Genomic DNA, 12931 nt, shown 5'->3' on the forward strand with positions numbered 1-12931 from the left:
GCAAGAAGATCAAACCTCTCCATTCTGAAGGAAATCAGCCCTGAGTGCTCACTGGAAGGACAGGTGGTGAAGCTGAGGCTCCAATACTTAGGCCACCTCATGAGAAGAGAAGAGACTCCCTGGAAAAGACCCTGATGTTGGGAAAGATTGAGGGCACAAGGAGAAGGGGACGGCAGAGGACGAGATGGTTGGATGGTGTTCTCGAAGCTACAAACATGAGTCTAACCAAACTGCGGGAGGCAGTGGAAGACAGGAGGGCCTGGCGTGCTCTGGTCCATGGGGTCACGAAGAGGCGGACACGACTAAACGACTAAACAACAACAATGGCTAGCAAAAACCAGAGAGGAGGCAGCCCAGGTGCAAGATGGAAGAAGTGGGAGCCCAGAAACCCACAGAGATGCTACTGTTTGCCAAACCATGGTATGACATTGGCCTGGTGCAGATATTCATGTTCTAGCTTAATAATACAGGTCGTGCACACTTGCACATAACCCCTTTGCTGCGGCTTTCCTCCTGCCTTCACATGGGTGCAGGAGAAGACAGGAAGTTGCAATCAACCACGGCTTCCTGTTACCTTCTAATTGGGAACTGTGGCTCATGGCTTCCAAGCAAGCCAGGATCAGAAGCCAGCTTTAAAACACAGCATAAGGTTGACTTATGAATCCTGGCTTGTTTGGAAGCTATTAACCATAGCTCCCGCTTTGCGTGTTAACAGGAAGCTGCGGTTAACTGCGGCTTCCTGGCTTTTTTGTTCACTTGCACCAAGGGAGAATCAAAAGGGCTGCCCATTATTTGTACACTGTGCATTAATATCCCATTGCCTGTGTTCATTAAGCCAGAGACTGATTGCCCATATGCAACCAATACATCAGAATTAAGTCTTTCTCAGTCTCCATCTACTATAGAGAATAACAATGCCTACCGATTATTGTAAAGATTACTGCAATCTGAACATTCAAAAAGCCCAATGTCAATATTAAATATTGTTGCTGCTACTACTACTACTACTACCAGGGCCTTCTCGGCAGTGGTGCCCACCCTGTAGAACGCCCTTCCGTCAGATGTCAGGGAAATAAACAACTATCTGACTTTTAGAAGACATCTGAAGGCAACCCTGTTTAGGGAAGTTTTTAATGACTGATGCTTTATTGTGCTTTTAATTCTGTTGGGAGCCGCTCATAGAGTGGCTGGGGAAACCCAGCTAGATGGGCGGGGTATAAATAATAAATACATTATAATTATGGTGGGTTCATTTACGACCAACCTTCTCTGTTTCAGGGCCTCTGCTTCAAATCAAGAGAAATGCACATATTTCTTCTTAAAAGTTATTCCACCTGTCATTTAACAGCCTCTCTTTTCACCACTTAACTTATTATGATGTTGCAACCAAGTTAGCAAAAGTTTCTAGTCCACAAGAATTTCTATCATCCCACCTGCCCATCTGCACCCTACTTTATTTGTCATACCATTATAACCTATAAAAGGAAAAGAAAGTATGGCAGGGAGAAACCAATGCTATTCAAAGTAACAATGCAGAACCCAATGCCTAAGACAGGCATCCCCAACCTGAGGCCCTCCAGATGTTTTGGCCTACAACTCCCATGATCCCTAGCTAACAGGACCAGTGGTCAGGGATGATGGGAACTGTAGTCCAAAATATCTGGAGGGCTGAAGGTTGGTGATGCCTGGCCTAAGAATTAAGATTCCCAAGTCCACAACCAACTAGGTAATGGCTTTTGAAGGATAACGTATTCATACAAAGCAGCTGGATGGATTTCGGAGCCTTTTGATGGAAAGCCAGTGATTCCAAGACAGATAGCAGTAGCTCTAGATGGACTGTCTTTAGAGCTTCTGAATGCCCAGAGAAAGTGCAACATAAGCAGACTCACACTCATAGCCGCCACATCGTTCTCATAGGCTTCTCTCACTTTCTTCATGATCTCTTGCTCTGCTTTGCAGCAGTTCTCAATGGAGCCTTTCACAGTGATGGTCCTTTCAGGGTTGTACAGGGTCAAATCCTGCAGCCTGGGGAGGAAAGGAAGCAGCCTTTCATGCAAGTGTCCCCAAATCCTTGCCCAACTTGGAGCAACATGCATAATCTCATTTCATTTTTGACTGCTGTTTTGTGCAAATCTGGTACAGTGAAAAATACGTCTTTAAAAAAAAACACACCCCAAAATTTATTTATTTATTTATTTTAAAAGTGAGTGCACACAGGTAACTAAACGTCTGTGGACATGCCCACAATGAGCCTCAGGTTTCTAGGACTTATGATGGGCAGGGAAGTAACTAACTGAGGGGAGAGGACAACAACACACGGTACAAATATACCCTTTACCCAATAGTATTGGCGGGAAACTCCTGAGGTAGATTATGAAGGCATAAAATAGAAAGTGCTCCTGTGTGGATGAAGGGAAACACAGATTCAACACTCCATAGCGCCCTAGTGTGAACACAGCCTAATTTGAATACAATACTTTTTTTATATATAAAAAGGGGGTCAAAACGAAAGGGGGTGAGGGGATAGAATGGAGAAGAAAGCCTTACGAAGAGATGGTGATCTTTGTCTCTGTGTCCTGCTCCACCTTCTTCAAGTTGCGGCCTTCTTTGCCAATCAGCCGTCCCACAAAGTTGTTATGGGCTAGGATTTTCAGGGGCACTTCATCAGCCCTGCACGAGGGGGGAGAAGTTGGGGGGGAAGGGGTGAAATCAGAGGGTTGGACTCCCACATTCTGACATGCTCCTGAGGTCAATTCCAGGCCACCTCTTACACTTTGGGACACCAAACCCTGAATAGACAGGCCTCTTCTGGAAGCTGTAGGTGGACTGTCTCGCCAGAGTAGTGCATGCTCTAGTTATCTCCTGCATGAACTACTGCAATGCGCTCTGCGTGGGGCTACCTTTGAAAGTAACCCGGAAACTACAACTAATCCAGAATGCGGCAGCTAGACTGGTGACTGGGAGTGGCTGCCGAAACCATATAACACCGGTCCTGAAAGACCTACATTGGCTCCCAGTATGTTTCCAAGCACAATTCAAATTGTTTGTGCTGACCTTTAAAGCCCTAAACGGCCTCGGCCCTGTATACCTGAAGGAGTGTCTCCACCCCCATCACTCAGCCCAGACACTGAGGTCCAGCTCCAAGGGCCTTCTGGTGGTTGCCTCACTGCGAGAAGTGAGGTTACAGGGAACCAGGCAGAGGGCCTTCTCGGTAGTGGCGGCCACCCTGTGGAACGCCCTCCCATCAGATGTCAAGGAAATGAACAACTATCCAATAAGCCAACGCCACACTTTGCGCCAACGATAGCCCACAGCCTTACGTCTTGGTGTCTTTTGCCTCCTTCTGCATGATTTCCAAAATCATCTTGCAAGCGGCAGAACAGCCCTCTGGGGTCGAATGGATACTGATCGCTTTCTCTGCTGCCCCGGCGTTTTCCTTCCGGTGCACATCGATTCTGCAGGGAAGGGAGAGAAGAGCCAGCTGTTTGAGTAGCAAAACTCGGATCACAGCATGTGCCTGAAGAACCAGAAATCCAAAGTCCACCCTACAGACGCTTCAGAAACTTGACTCCCCTTGGCTGTTCCTCTGCCGCTGCCCAGCCTCCCCATCTTCACTACAAATCTTACAATCCTTCTCTTTCCCCCTTCCATATCCATCTTGTCAACCTCAGGAAGATCTGTAAAACTCCCCGGGCAAGAACAAGGCTGTTTGTAGGCCTTCTTAGACATCCAGTAAAGGAACATTTCCGCAGTAGAAGTAATTTTGAATCTTGAGCAATGAACAATGGAGCTTTGGGACTGGGACTGAGGTGGCCTGCGTTAAAACTCCTCCACAGTCATCAAGCTCACTGGGTTAGTTCCTGGGCTAGTCCCTGTCTCTCATCTTAAGCTATGTCATGGGGCTGCAGTGAGGGGAAAGGGAAAGAGGGAATTGTTTTCTTAGAGAAAGGGTAGCACAAAAAACGAAATAATATATCATTTCCCAGTGGGTTGGGTCTCCATGAGCCAGGTAATAACAAGGGGAACATTTGTACCTCACAGGGTATGGCACTCCACAAACGGGGGACCATCACTGAAACTACCCTGTAGCAGGTCAAGAATGTGTGCACGTGTGTGCGCACACACGCACACACACACCCCACACGTATATATTATATAAAGACACACACACACTCTTGTAAATAAATAAATTTTCCAATGTGCCACCCTTAACAGCACCCACATCTTCAGCCTGGGGTGCCTTCTAGGCCCAAGAGCAGGGACACTTTTGTTCTCTGAATCCCAACCCCCAGGCCTCTGACCCTCCAGTCTTAACAGCTTAAATCCTTCTGGGCTAAGTTTCCACCAGAGCATACTCCAAGTCGCTTTATTTGCCTAGGGAGAAGGACAAGATGGCGCCTCCCATAGACCAACTGGGCTTCAACAGCGTCAACAGGACAGGGCCTTCCACTCTGCCTAAGCCCTGCAGGACATCCGAAGGGATGCGACGCAGCTTGCCTGGCACACACACCACTGTGCCTTCCAGCACCTCACCCCCCAGCGTCTGAGGCAGACATCTCACTCTGCCCAACAATAGGGCCGGCCTTGTGTCCCATGCAGCACCTAGCACACTCTTGCCAGCGAATCAGTGCAAAGGTGTAGCAGTAAGCAAGCAGGGTTGCTATGGAAACACTTGCTAAGCTAGCAGGGCCTTACTTGGACTGCGTCTGCTTGGTGATGTTGCGGATGGTGGCACCTTCTTTGCCAATGATGGCTCCCACATACTGGGTGGGAACGAGAAGGCGGAGGGGAATGTCTACCGGCTGCTGTTTCACGGGTGCTCCTGAAGCCACGGGTGAACCTTGCCTCGGGGCGCCCCGCGATCCAAAGCCCCCTCGGCGCCCGTTCTCTGCACCCTGTACAGTTTGTTCATCGGGGATGTAGGAGACCTTCAGTGTGTGGTTTTCCAGTTGGTGGCCGTTTAGTTTCATAATGGCTCTGAAGACAAGACGGACAGATACACAGAGAGAGAAGCCGCTCAATTAACTCCACTTAAAACTAAAATCAGCACATCTGCATTCAAAAGAACTGTCTGGTTAGTTAAAATCTGCATGTGAAATCGAGGCCTAGTACTACTGTGTGCAATTTTGGCCAGGACCACTCCTCAGCTTGTCCTGAGGTTTTAATCCCCAACTAGCTGACAACTTTTCCTTCCCTCACAGAAGCTGGACTTCAAACTACTCTCTGTTCCATGCCACCACCGCACCAGCTCTGCCAATTCAGACACCAGAGGCTTCACTATGAGATGCACCACATGCTGTATTATTATAGTAAATAAAAAGGGGTGGAGTCATGGCAAGGCCGATATATAAAGCAGCCAAGAACATATAGCAACAAGGCCATTTTGAAAAGCCGGAAGGTTCCTCATGCATCTGCCCCCACCCCCTTTTGAAACCCACAAGCCCTCTTCCCTCTTCCGATTGCCACAGCTGCTTGCTTCTCATTTCCAATGATTTTTATTTATTTATTTATTTGCTCTTCCCTTCTCCTTATTCACTTCTGACAAAGGGAAAGGAAGCTGATATACGGGCAGTTCTCTCCCCTCCACCACCATTAATTTGAAATAGCCATCAGTAATGGCCTTTTTAAAAAAATCACTTCATACCCTGACATTTTTTATCGCTACACGTTAAGATTTTGTCAAGATGTACATTTCACCTTAAACTAAATGTGATGAAACGGTTGGAGGTGGAGAATGAATGAAGGAATACACACACACACACGTATTTTTTTCGTCTATTGTATGTATAAGACACCCCCTATTTTTGGGGACACAGATTTAAGAAAATGGGGGGAGATGGCCCCATGTATAAGACGCCCCCTAATTTTTGACATTATTTTTAAGGGAAAAAACCTAGTCTTATACACGGAAACATACGGTGTGTGTGTGTATGTATGTATGTATACATATACATATACATACTGTATATGTATAAACACACACACACACACTCATTCTCTGGCCTTGCTTTCTTAAGGCATGTTGTAATCCTAGATCTCTAAGGAGTTTACCACAAACAAACAAACAAGCTTCTTTATTTATTTACAGTGGTACCTCAGGTTAAGTACTTAATTCGTTCCAGAGGTCCGTTCTTAACCTGAAGCACCACTTTAGCTAATGGGGCCTCCTGCTGCCGCTGCGCCGCCAGAGCACGATTTCTGTTCTCATCCTGAAGCAAAGTTCTTAACCTGAGGTACTACTTCCGGGTTAGCGGAGTCTGTAACCAGAAGGTCTGTAACCTGAAGCGTATGTAACACGAGGTACCACTGTATTTGAGGTAAACTCATCAGAGATCTAGGATTACAACATGCCTTAAGAAAGCAAGGCCAGAGTATCATTTTAGCAATGGGCTGCAGTTCCACACAGCCACCTATAGATGGGGGTGTTACCATTAACAAGGCCACATTATGGGACAACCTGGTAACACATCCCAGCATCCCAACACATGGTGGCGGCTGCTGCTGCTACCTTTAAATCCAATACTGCAATTCTCTTTTCTTTCAATGCTGCTGCAACCCCTGCTATTTCTACACATTGCATCATGGCAGGGGGAAAGGGGTGTCCAGTCAGGAACCCTTTTTGTTGCTTTTGAGATACTTCTGTGCTCAGAGTTTGGTGATGAACTGCCGTGTTTTTGCTCAATCGCTTTTTACAAGCCCAGTCATAGTCACCCAAATAACTTCCCTGTGGTGTTCTTCTGCAGAAAGCCAACCATTGCTGAGGTGGGAACAAAGCTTTAAACCTCCCTGTCCAGCCCAGTATTCTCATGGGGAGGCGAACCACTCCCTCCCCTCTCCAGTCATCAGATAGATCACCTCCTTAGCTGACATGCACAAATCAATTGAGGAGAGGGTTGTTTGCCTCTATTTGGGAGACTAAGTCACCACTGTCACACAACCCCTGAGAATGTGGTCCCCAGAAGAGGAAGAAAATGTTAATCAACTGTGTTACAGTCCGAGCATTGCTTTGATATCACTTTTGGGTGGGGGGGATGAGACATATAAATGCACTTAAATAAATACAGTGGTACCTCGCTTTAAGAACAGCCCTGTTTACGAACGATTCAGTTTACAAACTCCGCAAAACCATAAGCAGTTTGCGAACTTTACCTCGATCTAAGAACGGAATCCAATCAGTGGAAGGGCACTGGCGGCGGGAGGCCTCATTAGGGAAAGCGTGCCTTGGTTTAAGAACAGTTTCGGTTTAAGAACGGAGTTCCTGAACAGATTAAGTTCGTAAACCGAGGTACCACTGTAATAAACAAGTCACAGATTTTGCAACAGAAATAAATTAAGGAGGCAGGCAGCAGCAAATGCGTTTGGGGTTTGTTTGTTTTTTGCCAGCCACAGAATCTGAAGCCCTGCGCAGAATTGGGAACACACCCAAGGACCAAGTCAGATAACAATTACAAGCCAATAAGGTACTTTAAAAACTCACTGTCTGGTCTGTTCCCGGTTGGAGTAGGTGACGTTGACAACCGCCGTCTCACTGTCCGTATTGACTTGCACGAGGAGGAAGAAGAAATCTCGGTTAGCTAAAGCAGGCACCCATATCATCGATCAAAATAACTCTGTATTAAACAAGCTCAACCCTCACCACCCATGAGAGAAAGCAAGGGCTGGAGCTTAAAGACGTTTGTTTTTTCACAGTTCCCAGCAGATTGGGCCACAGGGGTGGTGTCAGGATGACCAGGCAGCTGCTGACAGCCTTGGGATCAGAAGGACCCACACTGAACCCTGCCATTTCCACTAGGTATTGTGTGTGGCATTATTGCTGCCCCCGTTGTATGCGGTGACATATATGTGTCTGAACCCACACACATCCAGCACTCATGTGTATTCATACACGCATACCACAAAGAGGTTTGGGATCTTCTACTAGAGTTATAACGTGTGTTGGTTTACGAATATGAGTTTCACCATTAACCATATGCCACAAATTCTGTCCTGAGCTGAGTCTGTGCAGTATGTTATGCTGTAATCTCACACCCCTGAGATCACTATGTGTAAGGAACAGCAGTCCAGAAATCTGGTGAGTGAGTGAGTGAGTGAGTGAGTGAGTGAGTGAGTGAATGAATAGCAAAGGGGTCAGAATGCCATCTGTCAGGTATTGAGTCTGTTGAGATTCCTGCATCGCATGGGGTTGGACTAGATGCTCCTCAGGGTCCCCACCCTACAATTCTATGATTAAAGGTAAAAAAAAAGGTACAGGACCCCTGGACGGTTAGGTCCAGTCAAAGGCGGCTATGGGGTTGTGGCATTCATCTCGCTTTGAGGCCGAGGGAGCCGGTGTTTGTCCAGACAGCTTTTCAGGTCATGTGGCCAGCAGGACTAAACCACTTCTGGCACAACAAAACACCGTGACAGAAACCAGAGCGCATGGAAAAGCCGTTTACCTTCCCGCCGCAGCAGTACCTATTTATCTACTTGCACTGGCGTGCTTTCGAACCGCTAGGTTGGCAGGAGCTGGGACAGAGCAATGGGAGTTCACTCCATTGTGGGGATTTGAACCACCGACCTTCTGATCGGCAAGCCCAAGAGGCTCAGTGGTTACAGCCTATTTCATCCATTGCCCTGGTCTGGTTCCTGTTTTTTGCTCCAAGGACCACCCATATACATTCTCTGAAACATCTCAAAGGTCCTTACCTTGTTCACAGTTTTCCACAGTACCATACTGAGCTAGCAAACCATCCAGAACCTATTCAAATAGGTGGAAGAAACAAAAAGAAGTGGTTTGTGGGAGAGAAAGAGTTACACTGAAAATTTCACCAAAGGTAAAAATAAGGAACAAAACCAAAAATGAAGGACAAAACACCAACAGCCCACAGGAGATGAAGAACTCACCTGCATTGTACATTTAAAGTCATGCCTCCCCCCCCCCCAAAAAAAACCCTGGGGAGTCTGGAGCTTGTAAAGAGTGCTGTGAGATACTAGGAGACCCCCCCATTCCACTCCCAGAACTACAATTCCCAGAGTTCCCTGGGAAGAGGGATTGACGACCAATTGGATAATTGTAACTCCGTTTGATGGGAAATAGGAATCTCCTGACAACTCTCAGCACCCCTAACAAACCACAGTTCCCCGGATTCTTTGGAGGGTGCCCTGAGTGTTTGAAGAGGCAAGGTTACTTTCTTAAATCTATACTGAAGATGGAGCCAAGGTCTCAAAGCAGAGCTCAAAAAACCTGAAGATGTACTCATACGGTATGCAAACATACTATTGTAAATAAACACATTTCAGCGGTTAGATTAGCTAAATAGCATGCACCATTGTTTAGGAAATGCATGCGTTGCAAGAGGGAAACTCCATTTGATCTGGTCTCTTTCCTTTCGCTCCAGAGGGGTTCTTTTCTTTGCAACGGAAGGGAATCGGAAAAATCTAATAATCTCCATTGCTTTGCCCCATTCACACATCTCAAAGTATCCCAAAGCTCACTCATCCAGCATGCAGCTTCCAGTTTATTAAAAAGACATTTCAGACACAGATGCTAAGACTATGCACTTGTCAGAGACCTCACTTACCTCCCATCGTAACTGAGGGGGGATGTTCCTTATTTGAATTTTGCGGCTCCTAAAACGAAGGATAAATATTATTTGTTTGTTTGTTTGTTTGTTTTCTATACTGCCCTATACCCGAAGGTCTCAGGGCGGTTCACATAATTTTAATTATTGTACTGTAGGATTAACATCTGATAAGGCTCCTGTGACCTTAAACATCTTTATGACATGCAGAAATTCAACAGATGAAGCTTTCATCGGTCTTGATCTGCAATTGTGCCCAAAACTATTTTTAGTGTTTGTTTTGAAGATTTCGAGGCTGCGCTATGAAGGAAATTTCCTCTCTGGGCAATTTTACAAAATTAAAATACATTTCCACATGCAAAAATCAAATAAACACAAATTCCACACCTCCACAAATCCCAGGAACAATAATCCTATTATTAGAAAACCAATATGAAAATCACGTCTGACAACAACGCTACAAGATTTTCTACAGAGGACCTCAAGGCTGCTCCTCGTATACTGTAAAGGAAGGCTGTCTGCAGATTACAAAATAATAATAAGCTAGAATGGATCTGGTGCGTTCAACGTTTGCATACCCATGAACAGTGCCCATGAACTTAGCACTTGTACGGTGTGCTCCAGACCTCTGCAACAAACCTATTAAGATAGTCTGCCCCCAGAGGCTTATGGACTTAATTGGCTTTTAAAAGACTCTGGAAACTCATTTTACAGATAAAAATGGCTCGCGTCCAACCCAACGGGCTGTATGCATGGCCGGTCCTGCACCAGACATGCCCAGTCCACCGCCAGGTCATATCTGGTCAGATAAGGAGAGCGCTACTGTTGCCTGTTGCAGGCAGTCAAGATACTCAGAAAGACATGCACCATCTCCCTCCTTCTCAGGGAAGAATTACCAGCTACTTTAAAAGGACTTGGGCTGCAGTCAGAATTTGAACCGTCATCACCTAATCCAAGAGAACCAGGACACCATCAGCCAGTTTCGAACTCAGCATGGGTTGGTCAGCTGGGTGAGCATATCTTGCCAGAGTGGTACATGCTCTGGTTATCTCCCACTTGGACTACTGCAATGCACTCTACGTGGGGCTACCTTTGAAGGTGACTTGGAAATTACAACTAATCCAGAACACAACAGCTAGACTGGTGACTGGGAGCAGCCGCCGGGAGACCATATAAAACCGGTCCTAAAGGATTTTCACTGGCTCCTTCTACGTTTCATAGCACAATTCAGTGTTGTTGCTGACCTTTAAAGCCTTCAATGGCCTCGGCCCAATATACCTAAAGGAGCGTCTCCACCCTTCTGGCAGTTCTCTCACTGTGAGAAATGAGGTTACAGGGAACCAGGCAGAGGGCCTTATCGGCAGCGACGCTCTCCCTGTGGAACGCCCTCCCGTCAGTTGTCAAGAACATAAAGAACTATGTAACTTTTAGAAGTCGTCCGAAGGCAGTTTTTTTATGTTTGGTGTTTTATTACGTTTTTATATATGCTGGAAGATGCCCAGAGTGGCTGGGGAAACCCAGCTAGTTGGGCAGGGTATAAATAATAAAATGGCTGTTGTTTGTTTGTTCTGAAAGCATACACTCATCTATCTGGCCCAGGCACTCATGTATTAAACTTTTTTGTTTGCTAATTCCTGTCTATCTATAAGCAATCTGGTTCCAGTCTTTGCAAGGGGACAGAGACAGATTTTGTCATTCAGACAGACAATTTACTTGTAGTCCTGGACTGAGGGGGTGCGACCCCATTGGTCTTACTAGGCCCCGATTCACTTGATCAGGAAGTGCTGCTGGGACGCCTCAGGGATTTAGCATGGATTAGAGGCACTGATATACAGTGGTGTTAACCTCTCCAGGCATGCTCAGAAGATAAGGCATGGCTAACTTCCGTTTGATGGCTGTTAAGTTGTGGGCGACAGAGCAAAGATAAGGCTAGCATCTAGACCAGACTTTCTCAACCTGTGGTTCCCCAGATGTTGTTGAACTACAACTCCCATCACCCCTAGCTAGCAAGGCCAGCGCTCGGGGATGATGGGAGTTGTAGTCCAACAACATCTGGGGAACCACAGGTTGAGAACCACTGATCTAGACCATGGATAGGCAAACTAAGGCCCAGGGGCCGGATCCGGCCCAATCGCCTTCTAAATCCGGCCCGCGGACGGTCCAGGAATCAGCGTGTTTTTACATTAGTAGAATGTGTCCTTTTATTTAAAATGCATCTCTGGTTTATTTGTGGGGCATAGAAATTCGTTCCTTTTCTTCTTTTCAAAATATAGTCCAGCCCCCCACAAGGTCTGAGGGATAGTGGACCGGCCCCCTGCTGAAAAAGCTTGCTGACCCCCGTTAGACATTCCAGTTAAAGATCCTTGAGCCGCAAGCTCCAGGCCGACAGTAGCAAGTAACCTGTCTGTTGATCAGACAAAAGCAGAAGGTCAGGCTCCCAATATTTATATACTAGAGCTGGCCAACGCTGAGGCTTCTTCCTGCCAGAAATTGCAGGGGTCCAATGCTCCATGACAACTATTTCCCTTCCGCGCCTGAAGGCGGCTTTGAGTTCTTTGAGGACACAGGTGGCGCTGTGGTCTAAACCACTGAGCCTCTTGGGCTTGGCGATCAGAAGGTCAGCGGTTCAAATTGCTGTGACGGGGTGAGCTCCCGTTGCTCTGTCCCAGCTCCTGCCAACCTAGCAGTTCGAAAGCAGGCCAGAGCAAGTAGATAAGCAGGTACCACTGTGTCGGGAAGGTAAACTGAGTTTCCGTGCACTCTGGCTTCCATCAGCGTGTTCCGTTGCACCAGTTTAGTCATGCTGGCCACATGACCCGGAAAGCTGTCTGTGGACAAACGCCAGCTCCCTCGGCCTGAAAGCGAGATGAGAGCTGCAACCTCATAGTCGCCTTTGATTGGACTTAACTATCCAGGGGTCCTTTACCTTTACCTGCCAGCTATTTTCCTTCTGTGCCTGAAGAAGGCTCTGAGTTCCAAGCAAACAACTATTTCAGCTTCTAATTGAATGCAATACACATTTTGGAGTAAAGTCAACAGGAAAAACAGGAAGGGGAGGACGACAGGTTGTTTGGCAACAGTCTTAAAATGTTGACAAATGACCAACCATAACAGGTTTGACCTCCAAAATTCATGTCTCTATGTGCCACATTCTGCATCTGCCATATACATGTAAAGCAGCATCTAAACAGCCATGGCTTCCCCCAAAGAACCCTGGGAACTGTAGTTTGTTAAGGCTTCTGAGAGTTCTCAGGAGACCGCCCCGTCATTCCCCTACTATTCCCAGAGTGGTTTAACCATCAATCCCTCTACCCAAGAACCAGTGGAATTGTAGCTCTGTGAGGCGAAAAGGGGTCTCTTTACAATGCTCA

The 12931-nt window shown here is 46.7% G+C and overlaps 1 protein-coding gene across 3 annotated transcripts in view; it reads right to left on the minus strand.

Annotated features, from left to right (window-relative positions):
* Positions 1-12931, minus strand: part of IGF2BP1 (insulin like growth factor 2 mRNA binding protein 1) — a 61913-nt gene that overhangs the window by 10045 nt on the left and 38937 nt on the right. For 2 of the 3 annotated variants that reach the window (XM_053363430.1, XM_053363429.1), the window contains exons 3-9: positions 9552-9609; positions 8686-8737; positions 7478-7541; positions 4696-4977; positions 3321-3455; positions 2548-2670; positions 1890-2025 (exon numbers count right to left, since the gene is read on the minus strand). In XM_053363430.1, coding sequence (XP_053219405.1) covers positions 1890-2025; positions 2548-2670; positions 3321-3455; positions 4696-4977; positions 7478-7541; positions 8686-8737; positions 9552-9609 — 850 coding nt within the window. The remainder of the gene's footprint in view (positions 1-1889; positions 2026-2547; positions 2671-3320; positions 3456-4695; positions 4978-7477; positions 7542-8685; positions 8738-9551; positions 9610-12931) is intronic. The other variant, XM_053363431.1, reaches the window with a different exon arrangement.

Source organism: Podarcis raffonei, chromosome 13, assembly GCF_027172205.1.
Source record: "Podarcis raffonei isolate rPodRaf1 chromosome 13, rPodRaf1.pri, whole genome shotgun sequence".
Classification (NCBI taxonomy): domain Eukaryota; kingdom Metazoa; phylum Chordata; class Lepidosauria; order Squamata; family Lacertidae; genus Podarcis; species Podarcis raffonei.